This window comes from Archocentrus centrarchus, chromosome 13, assembly GCF_007364275.1.
Source record: "Archocentrus centrarchus isolate MPI-CPG fArcCen1 chromosome 13, fArcCen1, whole genome shotgun sequence".
Taxonomy (NCBI): domain Eukaryota; kingdom Metazoa; phylum Chordata; class Actinopteri; order Cichliformes; family Cichlidae; genus Archocentrus; species Archocentrus centrarchus.
The window spans coordinates 19,551,656-19,579,068 of NC_044358.1; the positions used below are offsets into that span (position 1 = coordinate 19,551,656).

The 27,413-nt window shown below is 40.7% G+C and overlaps 1 protein-coding gene and 1 pseudogene across 3 annotated transcripts; one reads left to right on the forward strand and one right to left on the reverse strand.

The window, feature by feature from the left end:
- The first annotated feature begins 674 nt into the window (after positions 1 to 674).
- Positions 675 to 3,330, forward strand: LOC115790413 (multidrug and toxin extrusion protein 1-like; annotated as a pseudogene).
- Positions 3,331 to 5,040: 1,710 nt separating this feature from the next.
- Positions 5,041 to 12,687, reverse strand: LOC115790744 (multidrug and toxin extrusion protein 1-like). 3 transcript variants are annotated; one of them, XM_030744672.1, is made up of 17 exons: positions 12,562 to 12,687; positions 12,068 to 12,169; positions 11,903 to 11,971; positions 11,665 to 11,813; positions 11,540 to 11,582; positions 10,269 to 10,313; positions 9,793 to 9,890; positions 9,586 to 9,683; positions 8,038 to 8,151; positions 7,890 to 7,957; positions 7,685 to 7,793; positions 7,319 to 7,394; positions 6,880 to 6,949; positions 6,647 to 6,779; positions 6,386 to 6,480; positions 6,256 to 6,298; positions 5,041 to 5,466 (listed from the first exon to the last, which is right to left on the reverse strand). In XM_030744672.1, exons 2-17 carry the CDS (start codon positions 12,167 to 12,169, stop codon positions 5,255 to 5,257), a joined length of 1,524 nt encoding a protein of 507 aa, XP_030600532.1. In that variant the 5' UTR covers positions 12,562 to 12,687; the 3' UTR covers positions 5,041 to 5,254. The 3 variants fall into 3 exon arrangements, with proteins under 3 accessions (XP_030600532.1, XP_030600531.1, XP_030600533.1); XM_030744671.1 differs by having other exon boundaries at positions 12,368 to 12,632; XM_030744673.1 differs by lacking the exon at positions 12,562 to 12,687 and adding an exon at positions 12,291 to 12,432.
- Between the last annotated feature and the right edge of the window lie 14,726 nt (positions 12,688 to 27,413).

Sequence of the window (27,413 nt, forward strand, 5' to 3'; positions counted from 1 at the left end):
GAGTAGTTTTGCTTTTCCCCATCACGTGAGGGCCCTGTATTACGAAGCGAGTTCAGCAGATCCAGAGTATCTTTCTGGAAGCTGGTCATCACCTCGCTAAGTTAACCCAGGATTTCCCCCGCGCGTTCACGTGAAAAACGTGGTGTTGGCAGCGTCTATTCTAAAAGGGGCGTTTCCAAGCTTTTCTTCCACAGAAAATTCCACCTACACCAGAAAAATTACCAAATGGTGATTAAAAGTCTACAAATAACAGTAAAATGCAAGGACAATAAATGCAAGCTGCAGAAAAAGAATTAATCTGGTGATTTAGCGCACAGATCTGTAAAATAAACATTTTAATTTCAGTTGCTGGGTGCGCTCTCAGTGCTCATGTTTATTTAACATTAGAGCTTTGAAACTTTAAACTGGATCCATTTAAACATTTAAGGTTACTGTTACCTGATAAAGGAGACGTGTCACCAAATGGAAACTCTAAATGTGGTGAAAGGTCTGCTCTGCAGGAAGATCAGTTCAGCACAACCTGGGGGTAATCTTTGACTCCAAGTCCTTTTTTGATGCGCAGGCTTCAAAAGTTATGTAGTCCATTTTCATTTAGCTTTGACAGATATCATTCTCATTTAATTCCGATTAAGGTCATCCATGATTTTATTTCCGCCAGACTCCAGACTACTGTAATGCACTTTATTCCGGTATCAGTCATCATAACAGACATAAGCTACAATTAATTCAAAATCCTGCTGCCAAGCTTTTAGCACAAAACAAGCAACCACTTTACACCAGCCCTTGCAGGCCTTCACTGGCTACCTGTCAGTGTTAGAACTGATTTTAAGATTTTACTGCTGGTTTTTTAAATCCTACATCTGCAGGCTACTGGCTCCATATGAGCCTGGCTGCTGTCTAAGATTTTCTGACGTGACCTTGTTAGTGGTCCCAACTCATCTGGTCAAGTGATTGAGCCTTTGCAGGCCTCATGAGTGTGGAATTACCTGCTTGATCTCAGGCTGGCTAACTCTTATCCTCTTTTAAATCTTTTTTTTTTTATTGTTTGGCTTTTTAAGACCACTAATGCCTTCACTTTGTAACTTTGTCCTAAAAAGTGCTACATAAATATAAATAAAGTTTAAAAAAAAAATGGATGTTGAGCTCCACAGCATGACACACCTCCAGAAACAGCCCTTGAAACCTTACAAAATTAGTGGGACTAACTTAAAAATGCATTGAACTAAGAGAAACGCTATTGTCTCATGGTGGCATGTTAGTTATAACTAAACTAAACTCTTTGACTGGCCTACGCTGGTAGGCCAGTCAGAGGAAACATGCAGCTGCTGCTGCTACTGCAGGGTGCATGGTCAACAAAAGCAGCAAGACTGCTTTTTGTGTGTTTTTAGGGAATTATACTGCCACAAATGTACACTGCTGCTCAGGCAAACATAGCAAATGTGGTGACAAACTATACTTTTCTTCACTGGCTGGATCTGGGTGTTGGGTAGGTCAACTCAAACACACACCATCAAATCTGAATAAACAGACTTCACACACTGATATCAACCTAAATGTCTTGCAGTGGATCTGCAGCAGCAAATACTCTGTCTCTTATTTACATCTGTGCTTTTCTGTTCGCTTACATTTGGTGGAAGAAGCTTCATGTAACAACATGGGGAGGTATACTTAGAATGCTGAGGAGTTTTTAATCTCATGGACCATATTGCTGTTTTCCAAGTTTCATATAAATGAGTGTTTCTTGCCCCCTGCAGGCTGGTCTGTAGAATCACTGCAGGACTGGGGCTCCTACATGAAGCTGGCCATTCCCAGTACGTTAATGAAGTGCTTTGAGTGGTGGGTTTATGAGTTTGGGGGATTCTTTGCAGGTAATCCTCTTTTTTTCCCCTCTTTTAGATGATCTCAGATCAGCGAAGAAGTCTGAGTCATGCCTGTTCTTTCATCTTTGTCTGACAATGATAAATCCATAGTTCCCTCTTGGTATTCAGGCTGCAGCGTGTGCCCGGGTGGGTAATGCTCTTGGTGCAGGAGACACTGACAGGGCACTCCTAACCAGCAAGATGTCCCTCACTCTTGCAGGCCAGTTAGAAATGGATCATGGTTTAGATTAGCTTCCCAGCACTCAACCATCGTTATTCAGATTTCAAAACTCTTGTTTTCCAGGTAGCATTGCAGTTGTTGAAGGACTTGTCCTTGGCTCCATCAAAACAGTGATTGGCTTCATCTTCACCTCAGATGAGTGAGTTCAGCTGCATTCACATTCCAATAATAGTAATGCTCCTAAATACTGTTGTTGGCAAAGATCTGCAAAATCTTAATGAAACCTTTTTCTTTCAGGAAGATCATAGGTCTGGTCTCACAGTTGATGAATGCTTACTGTTTCCTTCAGTTCTTTGGTGGTCTTGTGGTGAGTTTTACAGTTAAACTTGGCAGCACACGTGTATCTGTATTATCCTACTAAAAGCATGCCTAGTAAGTCTAATATAAAATTGATCTTTCCACAAGTTTGTCTCTTTCATTCCAGTGTGTGTGCACAGGCATTTTCTTGGGCACAGGGAAACAGAAGATTCCAGCTGTGGCTAATTTCATTGGATACTACTGCATCGGGCTTTCCCTAAGTGTCACTTTAATGTTTGTTGCAAAACTTAAGAGTTTTGGGTAATTGTACAGAGCGATCGTTTCTTATAATTACCTAAAAGCGGTTTTTCAAGTGAAGTTTGTCATGCAGTTAAGTAATTTATCATTTCCTCTGCAGGATTTTGGCTTGGACTGCTTGTTTGTGTCATTTTACAGTCTACCTTCTACATTATTGTCATCTTCAAGCTAAATTGTGAGAGTCACTGAGGAGGTATCATATACCAATCACGTTAATGCAGTGTCCCTAAGTGTTACTTAGACATCAATTTCTACTTAGTTTCCTAAACAAAAATGAATCTATAAATCTATTACTTACATTGAGTTTTCATATTTTCAGGCTGTGAAACGTGTTCAGAAAAATCCTTCATTATTAAGCACAGCTGCTATGACAGATACTGTGGATAACAGCACCGCTGATCAAACAAGTAATGTGAGTCTAAGTGCCAATTAAAGTCAGTACTAGCAAAAGTGAATCTACATTTCTTGATATAGTTTCATTTTTCTTAACTTGTTCCTATCCATCCATGCATCCTCTTCTGCTTATCTGTGGCTGGGTTGCAGGGGCAGGGGCAGTGGCCTAACAGAATCTATGACAAAAGGCAGCCCTGGCAGAGTCCAACACCCATAGGAAACGTGTCAGACTTATTGTCGGCAATACAGACCAAGCACTCGCTGTGGTTGTACAGGGACTGAATGGCCCTCAACAATCTTCCTGTTAAAAGGGAGTTTTTCCTTCCCACTGTCGCCAATTGCTTGCTCCTAGGGGGTCGTTTTGACTGTTGGGTTTTCTCTGTAATATTGTAGGGTCTTTACCCACAATACAAAGCACCTTGAGGCGACTGTTTATTGTGATTTGGCGCTATATAAATAAAATTGAATTGAATTGAATGGGCCAAATATCCCATACTCCTGCAGCACTCCCCACATGATATCCCAAGGGATGCAGTCGAATGTTTCTCCAAGTCCACAGAGCAGATCTAGATTTGATGGGCAAACTCCCACGCACACTCAAATATCCTCGAGAAGATAAAGAGCTAGTCCAGCATTCGATGACCAGGATGAAAACCACATTGTTCCTCTTGAATTTAAGGTTCAATTAACTGAAAGACCCTCCTTTCTAGCACCCTGGCACAGACCTTCCCAGGGAGGCTGAGGAGTGTTATAACCTAGTTGGTGCACACCCTCCAGTCCCCCTTCTTAAAGATGGGGACCACCACTGCAGTCTGACAATCAAGTGGCACCGCCCCAGATCTCTACGTGACATTGCCGAGGCATGCTAACCAAGACAGCCCTAAAACATCTGGAGCCTTCAGGAACTCAGGGCGAATCTCACCCACCCCAGGGGCCCTGCCACCAAGGAGTTGTTAAACCACCTCAGTGACCTCATCCCCAGTGATGGGCAAGTCGGCCCCCTCGTCCCCAGACTCTGCTTCCCTAACAGAAGGCATGCCAGTGGGATTGAAGAGGTTCTCAATGTATTTCTTCCACCGTCAAACTATAGCCTCATTTGAAGTCAGCAGCAACCCACGTGCATTATAGTCCATGTGAGTAGAACACTGCTTTCCTCTCGAGTCGCCTGACGGTTTGCCAGAATCATTTTGAGGCCATCTGAATTGTTTCGCCTGATAGGACTCCTTCTTCAGCTTGATGGCTCCCTTCACCTTCAGTGTCCAGCATCTGGTTTAGGGATTACCATCACAATAGGTACCAGCCACCTTACAGCAGCAGCTCTGTGCAGCAGCCTCAACAATGGAGGTGCGGAACATGGTCCATTCAGACTCAGTGTCCTCAGCCTCCCTCAGAATGCTGTTGGAAGTTCTGCCAGAGGTGGGAGTTGAAGATCTCATGGACTGGGGCCTCTGCCAGGCATTCCCAGTGCACCCTCATTATACGTTTGGGTGCACCAGGTCTATTCAGCATCCTCTCCCCTGCCACCTACTCACCATCAGGTGGTGATCAGATGACAGCTCAGGTCCTCTCTTCACCTGAGTGTCCAGAACTGCAGATGTGATGATATGATTATATAATTACTTATTGACCTGCAACCTAGGGTGTCCTGGTGTCACGTGCACTTATGATGAGAAATCCACTTTTGCACAGTACTGTATTGCATGTTGCAAGGGTGGATACACATAATCAACATAGCTGATTTTTCCAATTATGTCATCAGAATGATTGATTTCAGACAGGGTTTCTGCCTTTGCCAGAGACCCTGTCTTCGAAAACCAACTCTACCTTTGACTCAATCAACACTACATATACTGCTGATCGAAATTTCTCCACCATATTGGTGACAAATGAAGAGTCAGAGTGAAGCAAAGATAATTATAATGATTCTGTTTAATGTTTTAAACACAGAGAGACTGAGACTATCATGTCAAGCCATTTTTAGTTTGACTCATTTATTAAATATTCTTCTCAATTACGAGGAATATATTGCTTATACTGATTTATCGATAGACCCCTCTTTCATTTTCTGCTCATCTGCCTTAGGGCCTGCTTGTGACCTCTGTTACTGCCTGCTTTGCAAATGCTTGCATATTGCTGAGCCCTCCTGGCAAAGTGGCGCTGGAGGCTTGGGAGTTATTTCACTGAATAAGTTTGACCTTACTCATAATCAGGTAGCCAAGTTGATTATTAGCAGATTTAAAATAATACCAACAGCCAAGATGAACAGCATGGCAGCCAGAGCCAGGCCCCTACGCAGGACCAGAGTTCTGTAAGAGAGCTCCACTTCAGCTGATCTCACTGCAGGTTCCTCCTCAGTATCCATCAGGTCAGTGGTGTCAGCTTGAACCTCTGAGTTCCCAGAGTCATCTGGTTGGGTACCTGGACATACATATGCAAATGTTCTATGTATGGGATCATACAATTATTATTATTATTATTATTATTATTATTATTATTATTATTATTATTATTATTATTATTATTATTATTATTATTATTATTATTATTATTATTATTATTATTAAGCCAGTAGATGGAGATGACAGCAATTATTTAACATGGAAAAAAGCCAGATGGGTAAAAAATGAATTGTTGTGGAAATTTTCTACAATAAAGAATTCTCAACAAATAGAAATTCAAAGGTGGTTTTTACTGATGTGCTTAAGTATTCTCACACTATCACAGGAGACCAGACCCCCCCCAAACTGATCCAGTTCAAAATTATATAAGTGCTCATCATATTTTTTTGTTATCTGCAGTTTAATGTTTGTCAGCTCTCGAGGGCCCCTAGCTAGCCCCTGATTCCCCAACGCCTCTGATTCTAGTTTCCACATATTGTATGCTTTCCAAGTATAAGACTAACATGCACTAGCATCAAGAAATAAAATCCAGTTGTTACATTCATGGGTGCACTCTCTAGCTTCTTTGTAGAGATTATGGAAGACATGAAGTTGTGAAATCTTTGTGAATAATGTAGACACATTATTCAAAAACACAAACAAGATTTTTCCCATTCAGTATTCTTAGAATAGCATCTTTTAAACTCAATCAATTCGATCAATACTGTTTCTCTCTGGCTGTTCTGTTTCCATGCACAAATGTTTCATTTCAGGATAAATGCTTTGCTCTTTAGTCATATTAAACACTTGGCTGGAAACTCTCCCATACCTGTGTCTGTGGAGCTTCCACGCACTCCTGCTCTGACCTGAGCCTGCAAGAAAAACAGTGTGTGATCCTTTATTCATACAGAAACTGCCAAAGACCACTCAAAATGAAATATTTATCCCTAAACACAAACCTCAACTGTGACCCTTTTCCAGTTCATTTTTATCAAATAGAAAATCAGGACGAAACACTGCAGGAACACACAAGTTAACAAGCCTGTCCACAGACCTGAGGAAAACAAAAAGTATTTTTTGTAAGAGAAGGAAGGAGCTGTTGATGGTGTCACAGAAATCTAACTGAAAAAAAAAGGACTGTGGGGACAAAAAAAGGCCAGTCAGGCAACAATGTGGATACAAACAGCTGAAGGTTAAAAACATCTCTGCCACAATCTTACCCTTGATTCCTAATTTGGCTGCAAACATCAGTGACACTCCAATCGGAAAGCCAACACCATAATATCCCAAAATGTTGCAAATAGCTCCAACTTTCTGTTTACCTGCTCCTCTTATTATACCACCCAAGGCAGCCTAGTCACGCAGAAAGGATAAAGACATGGTTACACACATGGTTACACACCCACATACACACTTCATGACATGTTTCGTGAGTACAGTGGCAGATACTCACAGATGTTGCATCTAGTAGAATGAAAGGAGCATAAAAAGATATGACATCAGAAACTCTTTGCCTGATTTGTCTGAATGAAGAGAGTCAAAATTTACAATGTGATACTGTTGAGTTTGCATAAAAGTTAGAGCAACAGCATGTTTTTGTATATTTGAGCCTGGTGCACTGTTATACTATTCTACTGTCTTTGACATAAGAGAAATGTGTAAAGAGTTATCAGTATAACTGAGTGCAACTATCATAAACTTTTATGTCAATTCAATATAAATGGATTATATAAGCAAAGCTGGGCAGTGGCTAATGTACTGGCAAAAGGTCATTTATGAGGCCTGCTCTCTCCCTGATGCAAACTGCATATGTAACTATAACCCATGCTGGTGTCCTTTTTATACAGTAACAAGAATGGTGATTACAAAACCCCATAAAATGATATACGTACTCATCATATGTAAAGACGTAAGAGATGTGGTCCTTTAGGCCCCCAATGAGAGCTGCCAAACATACAGACACTGACACTGTGGTAAAGACAGAAACATAATGAAATAAATATGAACCTTCTTTGGCAGCAACATGCCGTACGAATCTTTTTCTCAGAGTATCTAAACTCTTGCTCAAGGGCACCTCAGAGGTACATAAAGAGAACTGAGAATATTCAAGTTCTCTGCTCATGTTCAAAATCTCTAAGTTACTTTTGTACTTCCTTCTTCAGAGAAATTGGGATTATGTAACATTAATTGAAGATTGTCTTTTTTTAAATGACAGACATTAACATACCACAAAAAAATAAGCATTGAAGCGTACTGACCTGCACAGAACATTGATGTTTTAGCAGACAGCTTGGCCCGCTCTGTTTCTCCACCTCCCAAAGCATTTCCAACTCTTACGCTGCCCGCTATGCTGAAACCCATGGGGAACTAACAACAAAAATACTATAAATTCAAGCTACATTGGATGGATGCACTGTGATTAATCTCACACAATGTTTTTTTTTTCCACATCAAAGAGCTCACCATGTACGCAACATTTGACAATTCATACACAACTGCTTGAGCTCCAAGTTCCACTTCACTTATGAGACCTGTCAATGACAGATAACTGTTAGATTTCATAGCAGCTTTTATTCAAATAAAAGTTCCCTGAAGTGGCCTGTGACAGTACCTGCCAGAAAGCCTCCAATCTCATATGTCCACCATTCAGCACACATCATGATCATGCCTGGGATAGCCAAGTGGATGTACGAGCCCCAGTCCCTGAGGCACTCTCGAGACCAACCTGTTTGTGTGTATAATGGAGGGGTTAACAATTCCAAATGTATATTTATAATAAAGTACATATATCAAAACAAATAGTAGTTAATAAATCAATAAATCACTCTGTTCATCTGTCAGTCTGCTTTTCAAACTACCAAATCATTTAAAGTGGACCCATTGTGTTCGAGTTATATAGTTTTGGACTCCACTAGTGTAGCTCACCACAGGAGATCATCTGCCTCCATTTCACCCTATACCTAGCATCCTCTTCTGTCCTCCTTCACTACATCCATGAATCTTCTCTGTCTTCCTCTTTTCCTCCTGCCATGGCAGCTCCATAGTCAAAATCTCTTGCCCAACACATTCACTATCCTGGTTCTGCACATGTCCAAACCATCTCAGCTGTACTTCTCTAACTTTGTCTCCAAACTACTCAGCCTGAGCCATCCCTCAGATATACTAATTTCTAATCTTCTCCATCCTGGTCACTCCCAGTGAAAATCTTAACATCTTCATAGCAAGTCTCACTACCATCTTGGAAACCTTCTCTTTCACTCTTGCTGTTATCGTTCTGTCACAAATCCACCCACTCCACACTGCCTGCACTCTCTTCTTCACCTCTCTTGTGAATTGTCCATTGCTTTGGATCTTTATTCTCAGTTTGAAATACTTATTCATTATCTTATACTGAGTCTTGGAGCAGTCCTCCAGTTCATCCTCTGCCTAAAACAAGCCATATTAGCGCCTCTCCTTTTAGGGACAACTTTTAACTTCCTTCTGATTGGCTGCCCCTCACAAACAGAAGATTACAAAAGCAGGTAGTTTGGACCACCATATTTATGGCCAAAGAGGTGTGCCTGAGATAATATGAGGGAAATCATTTCTCTTGAACATCATACATATCCAAGAGTATTTAGATCAGTCTGAAGTCTGGGCTTTTGCTCACAGGGATAACTTGTACTTATGTTGATATAATTTGAAACTGGCCGTGTGTAATGTGACCACAATGTAACTATGATGACAGAAAATAAGGAAAAAGCATAATAGGTCCACTTGTCAGTTCACTCCTACAGCTTGTATTCAGTTTTGACCTTCGGACTTTTATCTGATCATTTGTGAGCCTCATCCACATCTACCTTTCATTAAAAGTCATTACAACCAGCTGCTCGAGTGTTTGTATTTGAGTCCTCCTTTCTGTGCTACACACTAGAACAATGTCAGTATTAATAATAATAACAGTCTTTCTCAGGTACATTTAGGTTTTCTTTAAAAGCTTCTAACTAGCTTCTTGTTAGTGGATCATGTATAAACAACTTATTGTACTTTAAATTAGATTTTAAATTGTTAAACTCTTGTTAAATAAAGATTTCTGCAAGTTGTTCATCTTTGTAAAAAATAATTTGAGTTTCTTTTAATATTAAGGATCACCTTTGTCCAATGCACATGCTGTACTCACCTCCCCAAGTGGCCTTATGAAGACCTTTCCATAAGATATAAACAAAGAGAATTCCAGCCATGGAGAACTGGGAAATGGTGTTGGCTATAGCAGAACCTCTGTAAAGATTATTTCATTGTGTGATATTGGTTATATGTAATGATGCCAGATGATACCAGTAAAGATGATACTAATGAAGTCATACGCAATCCAATCAAACAAACTCACGCAACTCCAAGATTTAACACGAAGAGAACGATGTAGTTGATGAGAGCATTCAGAAGATTGACAGCAAAGCCTGTGATTACCTGTGGCCATATAATGCCCTAAAACAAAAATGCCACAAACTGTTTTAATTTGGCAATACTGAAGTGACAGACCAAATATATGACATCATTAGTTTTCCAACAATATACAGAAGAAAGATGATTAAATATCTCATGCTTTTCCTGTAATAAAAAGCAGTATTTGCAGTGTTTGTCAAGCAAAGTGAGTCACAGTTTTACTGACATGACAGAGCTCAGGAAGCCCTGATCTCCTTGCTATCTGCATGTGGACACCATTAATCATTAAACACTTTAGCCAACAAGCCTGGAGACTCACTTACAGACATATGTTGCATATATAATCCTCTCTATCATTTTCTAAATAGAAGACTATCACAATCTGCCTTGTTTATTGGATTCAATCTGGGAGATATTTACCTGGTTTTCCAGATAACTTACTTCTAATGAGTACATGAATGCAGCCTGGAAAACAAACACACACACACACACACACACACACACACACACACACACACACACACACACACACACACACACACACACACACGAAGAACAATAGTCTGAGTTACACTTCTTCTTCCATTTGGTTCAGTGACAGCTTGTTGCAGATGAAATATTCATGTGGCAAGGGCAAGCAGGCACAGCTATGTTTGTGATCATGTCTCAAGGTAACTGACTTACTGTGGTAAGTGTTAGCAGGGACTTGTAGACTCACTGATTTCTATTTAAAGTAAACCAATCAGTAACTAATTAAAGAACATGTCTGAACTTATCTAGTCAGTTCACTTTGGGGAAGACTGCAGATTATTTGGGGATTTTTGATCACCTCCTTCTCTGATCTTAAAGATACCTTATTTGGTACAAGGTGCTGGGCGTGACTTTTGTGTCTCTCTCTCATATTTATATATATATATATATATATATATATATATATATATATATATATATATATATATATATATATATATATATATATATATATATATATATATATATATATAAGCAGATAGAAAAAGCGGTACTTGAAATATCCTACTACTGTTGGAGAAAGCTGGACTCAACGACAACACAGAGGCACTAATCATGGCAATGCAGGAACAAGTTCTAAGCAGAAGATCGATAGAGGCTGAGGTCTACCACACAAGGCAAGAACCCAGGTCCAGGTTGTGCAATGATGCCCCTGAGACAATCCAGCACATAACAGCAGGGAGTAAGATGCTAGCAGATTAAGCATACATGCAACACCATAACCAAGTAACTTGACATCTGTGCCAAGCATGACCTAGAAGCCCTGACGTCAAAATGGGATATGCTCCCACGGGTTGTTAAGAATGACCAAGCTAAGATTCTGTGGGACTTCAAAATACAGACAGAAAAACTAGTGATGGCTAACCAACCGGACATAGTAGTGGACCAGCAGAGGAAGAAAGTGTAGCGATAGACGTAGCAATACCAAGCAATGGTAACATCAAGAAGAAGGAAGACGCAGTCCTGGGAACAGCTAAAATACTGCGCAGGACCCTGAAGCTCCCAGGCCTCTGGTAGAGGACCCAAGCTTGGAGGACAAAGACCAGACAAACAATTTGAAAGCAGCTATTTAAAAAAAAAAAAAAACTCCACTTGCATAAAGGGTATCTAACTTTAGCCAGTTCACAGATTAACTTTTAGTTTAAGTTAGACATACTTACAGGAAGTGCTGGCATAAAGATCTTCACATACATCTGACACAACCTAGAGAGATTTTTACCATCAAAATTAACAGGAATCACATTTTTAAAAATTGAGAAAGCACGAGTGGATTTGGGGAGCTGACCTTGCCACTTCTGGTTCTTGTCTGATTGCCAGCAGGATAGGCTCTGTGTTGATGAGGATGGCCCAGCAGGGGAAACAAGCCAGGAGCAAAATGAGGATGGCCCGCTGCAGAATAACTCCAATTTTCAGGAGGTTACCACTTCCAAAGGTCTAAAGGCACAGAACAGTCTAGTCATTTATTATTACTGTTAATAACTATCAGGCCTGACGATAAATTATGATAGACTGAAAATTCATACCTGAGAAACCAGAGTATCACATGCTGATGTCAAACCAAATCCAACAGATACACCTGTAACATTAATAACCTGAAAATATAGTAGAAAACAATGGTGGCTTGAGTGGCACTATTCTAGTGGCTTATTAACTTAACAATATAAGGCGCCTGTGTGAATTTCACTTACTGCAATGGCCAGAGACACTCCTGCCAGCTCTGTCTTCCCCAGATGGCCACAAAATATCGTACTAACGAAACTCACTGAAAAACTCATGAGCAGGGATATCATCTGATGAGGAAAAACAAAATGGGACAACAAAAACACTGTTATTAGTAACGAGTACTATCTTTACATTACATTGGTATGAATCAACATAATAATAGCGAACTAAAAGCCAAAACCAAAATACCAAACAAAGTAACACTGATCACTGATGCCCAAATCCTACAGACTGGACATCCAGAGTCGATGTCATAGAGGACGCACCACTGGTAGTGAAAGTTTTGACAGCGCTTTTATTTCGCTCTTGAATCCAACAGGTACCAACATGCGGACCCTCTGGATTACAAAACATTCCCTCCATGAGGCAATAGGTGCGCTCTCTACGCCAACACCGGTATCCATGTTTCAGTAGGAGAAAAAAAGTATTTCTCTATCCAGCGCTGTATGTTGCTGCTGACCTTAAATCTCAGTCAGTGTGCGACAAGAATGATGAAAGCGTTTGAAAGCCGGCGTGAGAGGAGCGCACGTCAATAACTTCCTGATAGGCAGCTGGTCGTGACGTCGCAAAATGTACAGGGAACTACTCTGACTGCTTTATTTCGACCCTTCAAAGCCAGCAGTGACCCGTGTTATTGAAACCCTTATTCACGGTTTAATCCCATGTGTAAAATTTCCATCGGCACAAAAAAGTTGATACAAGATTACTTATTGGAGTAGTTTTGCTTTCCCCCCACCGCGTTTATGTGACGAAGCTGAAGTTGGTTTCCGATTGCAGCTTCCGATTCGGGAAATGGCTAAAGGGCCATTCCACTTAATTTTTCGCTACCTTCAGCATCTTTAATCTGCTCTAGTTAAAAATCTACAACACCTACACACTTCAAACCTGGACTAGATTATTCTGCACTAATAGCAGAATACTTTAAACCAAGTGTGTGATTTGTGAAACCTTTATCTGATTTGTGAAACTTCAATAAAGGGCGATTTCAGCACCTTTTTTGCATCTGGATCACACTAGAACTGATCCAGCTCCAAAACTACAACACCCACACACTTCAAACCTGGACTAGATTACTCTGCACTAATAGCAGAGTATTGAAAACCATGTGTGTGATTTGTGAAACCTTTATCTGATTTGTGAAACTTCAATAAAAGCACATTTCAGCACTTTTTTTCCATCTGGACCACACGACAACTGAGCTCCTCCTTCTCTGAAATTTGCATTATTTTGCTGTTATTTCCACTTTTAACTTTCTGTTTTCTCTAATTTTTTTCATCTTCAGTGTAGCAAGATTTGGTCTTGTGTTCTTTTTATCTCTGATACCAACTGGGATAATGCTTCCAACAACTTCATGATCTCTTTCTTCTGGTATTAACTTTTGGCTCTTCTTTAACACAGAAAGTACTCCTACATAAGTGCTTCTTTTTCAGTGTCGTGTATCTGCTTAAACTCCCAGTTGGTCATGGTAGATGGCTGTTCACACTGACGATGGGAAGGTTGTTCCAGGGTAAAAGAAGTGTTTGCTCTCCGTTGTCACTACATGCTTGCTTGCTATAAGGGTTTGCTGCAAAGTTAAAGACAAATGCAAATCATTGTCCACTGTGACTCCATGCTGAACAAAGTGTGAATGTTGCACGTCCATGACTGGATGCTATTTGCTGGGTTTCCTCAGATAAAGAAACTGCTTGGAACAAGTGTGAATAATAATCTGAACTTTACTGGCTTGTTTGATTACTACTATCAATTGAAATGTATGTATTATTAGGTTTCATTGACCTTTTTTTAAGGTAAGGCTTCCTTTAGGTTAGGGGGGTTTCAAATCCAGGGCTCCAGGGCCGGTGTCCTGCAACTTTTAAATGTATCTCTGCTTTAACACACCTGAGTAAAATAATGAGGTCATTAGCACCTGTTCTTCATGCTCACTGACTTATGAAAAAAGACCAGTAGCACAACAAAAATATTTTTCAAAATAAATCTGTTGTTTGAAAGTCCACTGGTCACAACAAAGATAGGTAGAAATAGGTGAGGTGAAGCAGGGTCTGAAATAATGAAACATGTTAGTGTAAACCCTTTGTAACCTTTATTAGAATGTAAAGTAAATATTTGTATTTTTAGAAAACAGTTTTTACCATTACATTTTTGGATGTAACGCAGGCATTCATAAATGCACTGGAAAACACCAGAGCACTAAACAGGGCTGAGGCAGTGGAACAAATTGAACATGGCCAAGTGGAGGAGAGGTAAGAGAATTAAAATGACTGAAGCAATATGACAATCCAAAAATAATCATGTATAAAAAACAGAAAAGAATTCAAGTGATTCATAACTTAATGCCTTTTTTGCAGTGAGAAAGGGGAGCTTCTCATGCAACTATGAGCAGAAATAGAGAGACCATCAAATCTCTAAACTTGCCTAATTTGACTTTTCTTTTCATTGTGCTCTAATTATTTGGCCAGTACAATAGAATAATCTAGTCAAGGTTTGAAGTGTGTAGGTGTTGTAGTTTTGGAGCTGGATCAGTTCTAGTGTGATCCAGACGGAAAAAGGGTGCTGAAATCGCCCTTTATTGAAGTTTCACAATTCAGATAAAGGTTCACAAATCACACACTTGGTTTTAAAGTATTCTGATATTAGTGCAGAATAATCTAGTCCAGGTTTGAAGTGTGTAGGTGTTGTAGATTTTTAACTAGAGCAGATTAAAGATGCGGAAGATAGCGAAAAATTAAGTGGAATGGCCCTTTAGCCATTTCCCGAATCGGAAGCTGCAATCGGAAACCAACTTCAGCTCCGTGTTTAAGTTTAGGTCTCCTCCTCAGCCACGTCGATGGCTGGCGGAGACCTGGGCTCTGTAGTACGAAGCGAGTTCAGCATACCGAGGGTATCTTTCCGTTATCTGGATTCTTTGACCCTGACATTGGGGATTAGGATAAATGGTCACACAAAGCTCGAATTCAACTCGCTAAATTAACCCAGGATTCCCCCGCGCGTTCACATGAAAGAGGGGGCGTTGGCACCATCTAATCTAAGAGGGCCGTTTCACGGACTTTTTTTCCACTTGAAATGATCCCTATGCCACCTACACCAGAGACATTATCAAATGGTGATTAAAAATCTACAAGGAACAATAAAATGTAACAGTAAAATGCAAGGACAACAGATGCATGCTGCATAAAATCATTAATCTGGGAGCCTAACCTGCTCCTGTGCAGGTTAGGATTTACCCCGGTAAAAAGTGAGCCACCTTCTTGAGCTAGAAAACCCAGGGTTATAAAACATAATTAATAGAGTTTAATAAATGACCAGAGATAGTTTTCCTCACATTTACATGTTTACAGCACAGTTTAAACCATACTGTTTATACAAGCCTAGTTCCATAAAATATGTGAGGCTGTGTAAAATGTAAATTAACTTTCAAATCTCATAAACCCACATTTCATTCACAATAGAACACGTTTAAATGTTTAAACTGAGAAAATTTAACAATTTCATGGAGAAAAAAAAGATAATTGTAAATTTGACGGCATCAATATGTCTCAAGAAGTTGGAACAGGGTCATGTTTACCACTGTGTAGCATCCCCTCTTAGTTAACAGTCTGTAAAACTGTGGGAACTGAGGAGAGCAATTGCTGGACTTTTGGGAGAGGAATGATGCCCCATTCTTGTCTGATAGAGACCTCTAAATGTTTTCAGTTGGTGAAAGGTCAGGACTGCAGGCAGGCCTCTTCAGCACCCGGTCTCTGCAGCTATTAAGCCATGCTGCTGTAATAGATGCAGTATGCAAGGAATTTGTTGAAAAAGATGTCTCAATGAGAGCATCTGTTGATCTAAATCCTTTACTTTCCACGCTGACTGTGTCTTTTCAGGTGTGCAAGCTGCCAATCCCAAAGGCAGTAATGCACCCACAAACCTTCAGAGATGGAGGTTTTGTACTGAGTGCTGATAACAACCTGGATGGTCCCTCCCCTCTTTAATCAGGATGCAGTGTCCATGTTTTCCAAAAACATGAAGATCAGGTGCATCCAATATTTTGGCCTTGTCCCTTGCAAACAGAGATCTCTCCAGATTCTCTGAATCTTTTGATATTATATACTGTAAGTCCTCGCAATTTTATGTTGCAGAACATTATTGTGAAATTGTTACACAATTTATAGACAATTTTTTTTTTTTTTTTTGCAAATTTGTGAACCTCTTCTCATCTTTGCTTCTGAGAAACTTTGCCTCTCTAAGATGTTCTTTTTGCACTCAGTCATGTTACTGACCCTTTGGCAGTTAAATTAATTAGATGTAAAATGTTCTTTCAGCTGTTTCTTTTTTGTACCACTTACTTTTCCACCCTTTTGTTGCTCCTGTCCCAACTTTTCTAAGATCTTCTAAAGATGTTTCTGCTGCGGTATAAACCTGCGATTTATAGCGTATGTCAGTGTCTCAGCTGCACTGTGGACCAGCTCAGTCTATAGTACTCTGCTACAGTAAAACTACATTACGTTAGGATCATTTGACTGTGTTTGATTACTTGTTGTAACATTGAAAGTGTATAAAATAAGTGTGGAGGAGGACCATCACCTGTCTGGCCCAGGTGTTAGGCCTCTCACAAGCTTGATTATCAGTCTGTGAAAGGTTGTGTTAAAACGTTTGCAGAGAGAATGAAATTGAAATATTAACAGTGGAACCACAGCAATCATTGTTGAGACAAGTGTTAAAGGCCAAAAGCAGTCATGGTCAGATTAATAAAATTGTGATAATGAGGTGCCAGATGGAGCATTGTTTCCATGTTTAGTAGTGGCTTTAGAACCAGAAAATACCACATGATCTTCTTTCTTTTCTTTCTTTTCTTTCTTTCTTTTTCTTTCTTTCTTTCTTTCTTTCTTTCTTTCTTTCTTTCGTCTATATAGATTTTTTTTACATTGTTGTCTGGAAATGGGAGTTATACAATAATTCTCCTTGTTGTTTGATTCTGAAATAGACCAACAGAGGGAGCCATTTACTTTGGTCCTGTTCAATGCATTTCAAAGTTTTCATACTTACATAGCATCAATAACACCACCTCATTAGAATAATGGCCTAAGTAAAAAATTTTTTAACAAAAGTTTTATTTTTGCCTCGTCTTTGCCCCCCACCCCCCGCGCAACTCTGAACAGGAGAAGTGGAAGAGAGTGGATGAATGGATGGATGTTACAATGTAGATACTTTATACACTATAAACTGCTTTGTGAGTCTCTTAAAATAAAGGCTGTAACAAATCAAGACCAATTATTTATTAAATGTACCAGGGTCTATAACTTGTAATAATTGTAATGATCTTTGCGATCAAGATTTTGTAAATTCAAAGTTCTTATTTTCTTGTGTTAAATTATATCACTGGGCAGCATGGCGGCATGGTGGTCAGCACTGCTGCCTCACAGCGAGAAGGTTCTGGGTCTTTCCTGGGACCTTTCTGTGTGAAGTTTGTATGTTCTTCCTGTGTCTGTGTGGGCTTTCTCCGGGCACTCTGGCTTCCTGCCACAGTCCAGAGACATACAGTTATTGGGGTTAAGTTAATTGGTGACTCTAAATTGCCCATAGGTGTAAATGTGAGTGTGTTTGGTTCTCTGTCTCTCTATGTTAACCTGGGATAGGCTCCAGCACCCACGCAACCCTAAGAAGGATAAGCAGAAGAAAATGGATTGATGGAAATTATATCACAGTGTAACCAAAAATTATAAGATGATACATCTTGGGAAGAATCCAGTCAATAACCATATTTAGCATTATCCAGGTATTAGTATTAGTATTATCCAGGGGAAGATAAGATAAGAGGAAAATGTTGGTGTATTAAATGCAATTATGTGGTTTTTCAAATTCTAAAAGAGGACACTGAGTACAATGAGATCTAATGCATTTCACACAGGTTTGATCCCTGTGACAAATGCAGGGCTATTTCCTGGCTAGACTCGCATTATTCTGGCTGCAAACACACAAAAACAGTCACAAAGTTCTCTTTCGCAATCGCTTTGAAGATTAAAACTGCCAACAACATGTTTGTTACATCCAACTACCGCAGTATTATTGATGTTGTGTGGGTCTGAAGGAAAGATATCATCAGTGTGAGGAACTCTGGGATGGAGGTAAATGCTTTTTGGTCACCAAAATGTATGTGCTTTGACATGCGAGGGAAACACAGTCAGGCAACTTTAAACCGGCTTACTGTAAATGTCAATCTTAGATTCAATTGGCCTTGCAGTATCATCAAAACAGAACTTCAGAGAAAGAAACACAATAGTAGGGTTGCAGTGCCACAACCTCTTATTACACCTAAAAATGCCCTTTTTGTGAGTGAAGCAGTGCAAAGAACACGTGAACAGTGGCCATATATGCCAGTGAGTCATCTTTCACCCTGTTTTGAGCACATGGTTTATTTTCTGACAAGCGATACCTCCAGCGCATCCCTCAGAAGATAGAGTAGACAGCAAGACACCAGAAAACACCAGAGCAACTCTAAAAAAGACATATTTGTAAACATCTGTCTCAATACAGTACAATCCTTGTGAATGATGATGCACCTAATTACAAAGGTCACAACTGGTCACTGTCAAGCTCATGGCACAAAATTATTTGACATGCAAGCCTAGATTCACATGCTTGAGGGGCATTGGGATGAAGGTGGCCCAATTCCTTTCTCTTTTCTGTATAATTTTAGCAATATTTTCTCTATGCTATGGCCCCATGTTTGTTAATAATCTATTTAAGCTCATTATAAACACAAATACTGATTATTTTTAATTTTGGCACAGGACCTCAAAGTTAGACACTAAAGCAGGATCCCAGTTATGCAAGTGGATATTTAGCAGTAGCTGTATAACGACTTACTTGTATGCTTGAATTCCCCGATGGGGCAAATTTATACCCAAGATATATATTCAGTGAAACCGCAAACTATTGCTGCTTTCTTGGCCCATTAGTGTTAGTGAAACAGGTTTCTTGGTTCTTGGCAGATATTTTTCTGCACCTGTAAAAAAAGTAGTTGTCCACTGTCCAATTATAGATTTAACTGCAGTGAGCCCTTCCTCGTAACACTTATACTTCTTTTCCATGAATGTGGCTCCTAACCTTCAACCAGTTTCACGCACTTAAACAAGAAAAAGAACAGTAGCATTACCACAAAATTGCTAGGCCTCTGGTTGGAACCGCTGAAGTCAGTGGCTATGGGAGGGGCTACTGCAAGAGGCATAATTTGCAGATGGCTTGCAGCATATTTTCTCCACCATGATTTTCTTCTCATGGAATTTTCTCCTACTTTTGCTGTATAATGCTGTGTGATGCTACATTACATTTGATTCTCAAATCAATCCAGATGTGTGCTGGTTCTCAAAAGACACCAAGGCAGACTGATCCAGTATCAGCATAGTTTGTGTATATAGCAGTATAATGGAGTATAGTTATTTTTTATAATTATCAAACAGGAGCCAGAGCATCTGTGTGAGGCTGCACATGTGGTGGTGTTAGGAGGTAAATATTCACATGCTTATGATGCTAATTATTAGTAGTTACAACTTAATTTACCATGTTAACCATGTTTGGCTACCTAGTGAGGATGTTAACATTTTCAAAAGCACAAGTAAGGTTAAGATAAACAGGACAGATTTTTACAGTTTACAGTTACTTGGTCAGAAAATAAAGCATTTAACAAGATAATGTCATCGGCAGCTCCGCCTCGCGGGTTACTCACCTGATGTGCATCTCTGATTACCCAACCATTTGCCTGTGGCCTGATGAGGGGCTCTGCTATAAGAATCTGGCTTTCCATCCAGTTGACCCCAGACCACTGGCTCAACAAATGTTCTTATGTAATCAACAACTTCTTTTGCTACTGTTCCCTGCAGAATGGAATTACCATATTGGTGACCGAGAACTCCTGATGGTGAAGATGGCCCTGGAGGAATGGAGTCACTGGCTCAAGGAGGTGGAATTGCCATTTATTGTCTGGACCAATCATAAAAATCAGTCCTATCTGTGATTGGCAAAAAGACTAAACTCACAGCAAGCCAGATGGGTCCTTTTCTTTTCTCATTTCAATTTCACTATCACCTACCACCTAGGGTACCAGAACATCAAGCCAGATGCCCATTCCCGTCAGTTCTCTCTGAGTCATCCGAGGACCCAGTGTCCATCCTTCCCCCTCCTGCGTCACTGGCACAGTATCCTAGGAGACTGAGTCCCTGGTTCCAACCACTCAGCAGGCCTGATTCTGGAGGTGAACATCCAAACAAGCTTTATGTTCTCACCATTGGCCGACCACAGGTAATTCACTGGGCCCACACAGCCAAGTTTCTCTGTCACCCAGGTCAAAGCCAGACCATCTCCTTCCTCCAAAGAATGTTCTGGTGGCCATCCCTAGCCAAAGACATGTGGGAGAACATTGTTGCATGTCCGGTATATGCCCAGAACAAGGCCTCAACCACTCGTCCACTCCTGCCCTTTGCCTGTGCCTGGGCAGCCACGGTCCCACATCGCTCTGGACTACTAGTTTGCCCCCGTTGGAAGGTAACATGGCTATCCTAACTATCACTGATCGTATTTCCAATGCGGCACACTTCGTGGCCCTCCCAAAGCTTCCTTCCACCCTGGAAATGGCCAAGCTCTTCATGAACCATGTTTTCAAGTTGCATGGCATTCCGGCGGACATTGTATCAGATCACAGTCCCACGTTGTTCACCTCCAGAGTCTAGAAGGAGTTCTGCACCATCCTCAAAGCGAAGGTCAGCCACTCTTCTGGCTTCCACCCACAAACTAATGGGGAGACAAAAAAGACTAACCAGAAGTTGGAGGCTGCCCTGAGCTGTGTGGTCCAGGACAACCAGAGTACAGAACTTACATCCTAGGTCATAAGGTTTGGCTCTCTTTTAAAAACATCTCTTTACGCACCGAATCATGGAAATTGCGACCCAACTTCATCGGTCCATTCGTAAGCAATTCCCTGCTTAACCCTGTCTCTGTTGCCAAGGAACCTGCGGATCCATGATGTGTTGCGCATCTCCAAACTGAAGCCAGTTCATTCCAGTGCCTTGAAAAGCTGGAGAGAGTTTGAGGAAAGAGGTGAGAGGCATTTCAGCAGAGTGCTCACAGACTGATTATAAAGACTGAGAGAGACTTTTTAATAAAATCACTCCTAACCTTATTGCCGGGGGTGAAAGTAAGTTGGTACGGTCCGGTACTGTGTACCACTAAAAGATTCTGCGCTGGTACGCAGTTCCTGGAAGAGGTACGGCTGTCTGCCATAAAGCCATCATTCAGAACCAGTCACAGCTTTACTTTGGGTCAGAATAGATCCGCTGACAATAAGCAGTCTAAAACAAAACTTAATCAGTTAATAAACAGTATTTTAAATGCATTTAAAATGTTCACCGCTACGTTTAAAGTCTGTCTGCTCGTAACAAGTGGTCAATAACCACTCAAAAATGTGGTGTGTAACACAAGTATTGACATTACAGAGATGCATTTGTAGATATTCTGTGTTTTGCCGTCTTTGTGGCACAAGCTTAAAGTTGCTGTGCAAAGGTTAGCAAATTTTGCAGTAAACCAGTTACTATTTAAGCAACATTATGAAGTAACGTTAAGAATATTAACTTCTGTCAGGGATTATTAAGTTACTACTTAAGTAATATGATTAATGGCAGCCACAGATTCCCAATAAATATCCCCATTAGCTTCAATGCATCTATATTCAGCATCTGCTAGTTCCTGCGCTTCCTTTATCATATTGTCCAAGGGTTATCCTCTTTTGTTGTAGTTTCTTGTCTTCAAACCAGCAGACACAACAGATGACATTCAGAAGATGTCAAGGAAGAAATATCTGAGGCCGTGTACTGAAATGGTATTTTGTTTCTTGTTATTGTGAGACATTTGAGGTGACAGTTGCTGCAGTTCAGTTTTTGGTCGTGCTTAAGTGAAGCTTACTAATGCTAAGAAGTCTGCTGTTGATATTTGACACAAAGAGAAGAGTTATTGAATTTATTTACAATTACAAATTTTAAAAATGTGATTTTAAACAGCTTTTACAAGTTTGATATTCTGATCATCACACTATAGGTAAGGTGGTCGCATTTAGTTTCAAAGGTTTCTATGTAGTGATTAGCCATTAACCACTAACGTATGTATGTCTTTATATCCATCCATCCATCCATTTTCTTCTGCTTATCCAGGGCTAAATCATGGGTGCAGCACCCTAAGCAGACAAGCCCAGACCTCCATCTCCCCAGCCACCTCCTCTAGCTCATCCGGGTGGATAATGAGGCGTTCCAAAGACAGCCGAGAGAAATAATCTCTCCAGCATGCCCTAGGTCTGCCCTGAGGTCTCCTCGTGGTTGGTCATGTCCAGAACACCTCACCCAAGAGGTGATGAGGAGACATTATATTCAGATGCCCGACCCACCTCAACTAGTGCCTTTCAGTCTGGAGGAGCAGTGTCTCTACTCTGAACCCCTCCCAAATGACTGCACTCGTGACCATAGGTGAGGGTACGGGCATAGATTGACTGGTAAATCGACAGCTTAGCTTTCATGCTGAGCTCCCTTTTTAATTAAAATCCCAAATTTGCAAGAGATGTGTTGTGTTTTCTGTGCTTCAGGTTCACAGCAGATGGAAGAAAACTGAAATAGCCGCTAACGTAGTCATTGTGCTGACTGTAGATCAAGGTATCTCTTCAAAATGATTTATTCCTACTAAAAAGAGCAACGAAAAAACATATGCTTCTGATCTAGAAGTTCTACCCATGTTCATGCCACCTAAACAACAAACACCATAAGATCCCTAAAGAAACTCCCTAAACCTGACAGGGGATAGGTACGACATAACCCCAGATGCAGCCCAGTCACTAAGTGAATCAAATAATTCAGCAAAAGACAACAAAGAACCAAATGTACCTCCTTCCTAACCACCCTACACCAACCTGACATTTCTCCTCTCTAAGTTAAATTGATGAATGGAGGTTAAATGGCTACAGACAAAAAAACACTGATTCCCAGACAGGACTTCCCTGACACTGAGTGTTACTTGTAGTGAACTGATATCAGTTACTAAAGACATTGCGTTGAATTAATGTATAGATCAAATTTTTTTGACCTGACTGGTTTCATTTCAGATATTCTTTTTTTTTTCTCCTTGAGCAGGTCACCTACTAATCGGAAGGTTGGTGTTTCGATCCTCAGTATGCATGCCAAAATATCCTTGGGCCCCAAGTTGCTCTCCGATGTGTTCATTGGAGAGTGAATAGAAAGCACTTAGACATAGAAAAATGTATTTGTATGACTGGATGAACGAGGCATGTTGCATAAAGGGCTTTGAGTAGAAACAGAGCCAGTCCATTTACTAAAATTAGGACTATAAAATCACCGCATAAAACTGAATTTCCTTTCTCAAATGTGCTGTGAGTTACTGCTGCTTACAACAGCTCAAAACATGACCACCGTGGGAAAACGGTTTTATTGAATTACCACAACTGTATCTGCAACACACAGAGGAAGAGGACCCAAATGTAGAGACTGGGTAAAATTCAACAATCAAAATCTTGAGTCAAAAACATTCAGTGGTTACAAACAGCAAGACAAACCATAAAACAGTCTACAAGGGTCATACATATGGGTCAAAATGAAACAGTAGTAAAAAAATAACTGCACACTGTAAAACCTAAAGCCAGGAGGAACAAAGGGAAGCAGGTGAGTATACACGCTGAATTACAATCAATTACAAAGTAAACTGAGTGAATACAAAAGAGCAAAGATTGCAAAATAAATCTGGAAATGATTTCAACCTCAACATAAAAAAAAAATCAAGTATCTTCAATTTTGCGAACTAGAATTGAATCTACTTTAGCAGCACTTTTCGACTTTTACATTTCGAAAATGTAAAAGCGAGGCCTCTTTTACAAATCTGTCTCATACAAAAACATGCTGTACAGGGACAATATGGCAAGTGTTAATATTCAGTTGTCTACACCTGGACTACTTAAAGTTTTTGTAATGTGACTGAGTCAACACATGTTGTTGAAACATCACAGTACGCTGCTGTAGTTTTTTTCCAGCTGGATGAGAGCAGCTTTTACACAAGGCTGCTCTGCGTCACTGATGGCTGCTGCTGATGGAGGTGATCGGCTACAGTTTTTATTTCCTGCTACAGTATCTGCTTCTTTCAGCTGCTCGAGTCTTGGTGTGTAAAGCATCAATCCCCTCACTTTCAGACTCCTTGAAACTTCATCTTCTTTAACATTGGGGGAACAAGAGGAAACGCAGTCCAGTTAAGTCCTGTTACCACGTGGTTTCTAAAATGGCTGGCAGGAGGTAGCCAGGTAGTTAGAAAGTGGAAGCTTGTGTTTGGAGTGACTGTTGTACAGTTACTGTACAGTTAGGTAACTTTACTTATCAGAGCTATACTCATTAAAGCAGAAGCACACAGACTAACAAAGATCAGATGCTGATTGTTGCAGGAAATACACTCATCTGTGGAGGCCACTGCTGTACTCTTTTGTTGCCTGTTTCAGTCTTTTGTTGAAGTTGGCTGCCGGTTTGGACAGTCTGGTGGTGATATCCTGCCCATCTGAGCAAAAGTTTGAAAACACACATGCACTGATTAGTCTGTATTATGGTCAAAGTTGTATCTTAATTTTTGTCCTTTAAAATGTTCTTGTATTTAAAAGTATTTTAAGGCTAAAATAGCTCAGACAGTCTCTCTAATAGGATCTGATTTGAAAGTCGTGACTTGGTTATCCACAGATCCACATCACTTTACCTGGATATTTGCTTTAATCTGGAGGTGGACTGCTCTCTACATTGATTCACTTCTAGCTTTGCAGGCCAGCTGACCTCGGAGATTACAGTCAACATCTTTAGCAGGAGACTGGAATTTCAGCTCAGATTCTTCCATCTTTTTTCTCCATTTTTAGAAGAACACTCCTTCTAAAATGGGCAGCAAGTAAATATTAAAGATTTACAGACCCATCAGACAACAGTGACAGGTACTGCTTGGCTGCTGTCTTTCATCCTGTGTATACAACTCTCAGACCTATATATCACAAAACTACAGCACAAATATGCAAACGTTAGCAGCCTGTAAGTGCCAAGCAAACAGTATGAAAGTTATAAAATGGTTAAAGCTCTGTTTTTTGCTCAGAAGCAACATCAAGCATTGAAAATCACAGTAAACAAGATAAACATACTGTTACTATGTTTATCCTAAAAAAGGAACATATATTTTATTACACAGCATTGGATAATTGATTTCTTCTGTGCAGGTGCAGAAGGACAACAGTCAGCAAGTCCAGATGTTGAGAGGGATTCATCTCCTTTGTGACTCATAGTATGGCTCATAAAGGGGATTCTATTAGAAAGATTGCTACACAAAATATTAATACCACAAAATCCAAGAACACACCAACAGTTATTACCTCAGGTTTCTAAAACAATGTAAAAAAAAAAAAAAATTTAGGCAGTCTATCCATCCATTTACTTCCAACAGGGATTAATCCAGTACATCTCCTCACCACCTTCATTTTAATGGTCCTGAAGTGTCCGCTGTGAACCATTTTTCCGATACCTGAATAAAAAATATTGACATTTACATCTAACAGATTCACCTAATCATAAAAATAGTGCTTTCGAGACACAACAAAGAGAGATGGGCAAAGTCCAATTCAGCACAGACACACAGACAGAGATGGACTTTGGGTTTGTTTATCAGCTGTTTAAAGCTGAGGACAGCAAATGTCTATTGTTAACCTAAGTCACGGCTCACATAAAGTGTTTCCCAGAGTCTGGCACTCATTGCATGATGTAAATATTACTATAAGTTTCCGGTTTACTCTCTGGGGTGACAGGTGTGCCCAATAAGAAAGCAGGTCCAAAAAAGCTGCAAGGTTCCCTTCAACTGGAGCGCAGAGGCCCAACATGCTTTTGGCACCCTGAAATGTAAGGTCACATTCCTTGTTCAGCTCCTGTTCTCGTCAAGAAGTTGTTGGAGTTCGACACTTTGGACAGTGGGGGTAGGAGCTATATTGTCACAACAACGTAATGATCAGATGCATGCCTGTGCCTTTTTTTCCTCATGGGCGATGAGGAGCTCCTGGCAGTTGAACTGGCACTAGAGGAGTGGAGGCACTCGCTTGAGGGCTCAGAACAGCCATTCGTGGTGTGGATGGGACATAAGAACCTGGCTTATCTCTGAGCAGCTAAACATCAGACAGGCCAGGTAGGCCCTTTTCTTTACTTGCTTCAATTTCCACATCACTTATCACAAGAAGTCATCAGCAGTCAGCAGTTGTCTCTTTGCAAGATATCTGAAGGGCCTGAGCCAATCCTGCCACCCACCTGTGCCACGGAGTTGTCACCTGGAAAACTGAGTCTCTGGTCAAAACAGATTCGGGGGCGGCCACTCAATCACCTCTACGTTCCCACCTCTGTTTGAACACAGGTAATCCATTAGGCTCATACAGTTAAATTCAGTTGTCATCCACGTCAGACCCACACTATCGCCTTCCTGTGTAGATCATTTTTGGTGACTGTCCCTGTCCCCTGGAAGTTTGGGAATACATTTCAACCTGCTCGATCTGTGCTCAAAATAAATCCTTCACATCACTACCTGTAGGTCTCCTGCCCCACTACCTCAAAGATGGCCATGGTCCCACATCTCTATGGATTTCATCACTAGCCTCCCTCCTTCATCAGGTAATACTACCATTCTAACAGTAGCTGACTGTTTTTCCAAGGCGGTGCATTTTGTGGCTCTCCCCAAACTCCCCTCAGCCCTGGAGATAGCCCAACTCATCACAAACCACATCTTCCAGCTTCATGGGATTCTGATGGACATTGTGTCAGATCGGGGCCCCCAGCTCATCTTGCAGGTCTGGAAGGTGTTCTCCACTGCCCTTTGAGACAAAACAAGGTCAGTCTTTTTGTGGGTATCACCCGCAGATGACTGGTTAAATGGAGAGGGGAAATCAGGAGCTGGAGGCCGCACTGCACTGTATGGTCCAACCAGGCTTCATGGAGCTCTAACCTGGCTTGGACTAATTATGCCCACAACTCCATGACCTCTTCAGCCACCGGGCTATCCCCTTTTGAAGCCTCAGTTGGGTACCAGCCACCCCTGTTCCCTGCTCGAGAGGGTGAGCTGTCCATCCAGAATAACCTCCGTCGGTGTTGCCGGCTGTGGCCCTTCTCCAAATAACAGCACAGAACAAGAGGGTAGCTGACCATCATTGGACCCCAGCATCTGACTAAGGCCCAGGTCAGAAAATTTGGCTGTTGATCAAAAATCATTCTCTACATATTGAATCTAAGAAGCTGC

Coding starts and splice junctions, on each gene's coding strand:
- LOC115790744 (XM_030744671.1), bottom strand. CDS start 12,505: ATGGATACCGGTGTTGGCGTAGAGAGCGCACCTATTGCCTCATGGAGG. Junction 12,170..12,367: donor CAAAACTTTCACTACCAGTG/GTGCGTCCTCTA, acceptor TTTCCTCATCAG/ATGATATCCCTGCTCATGAG. Junction 11,583..11,664: donor CAAGAACCAGAAGTGGCAAG/GTCAGCTCCCCA, acceptor AAATCTCTCTAG/GTTGTGTCAGATGTATGTGA.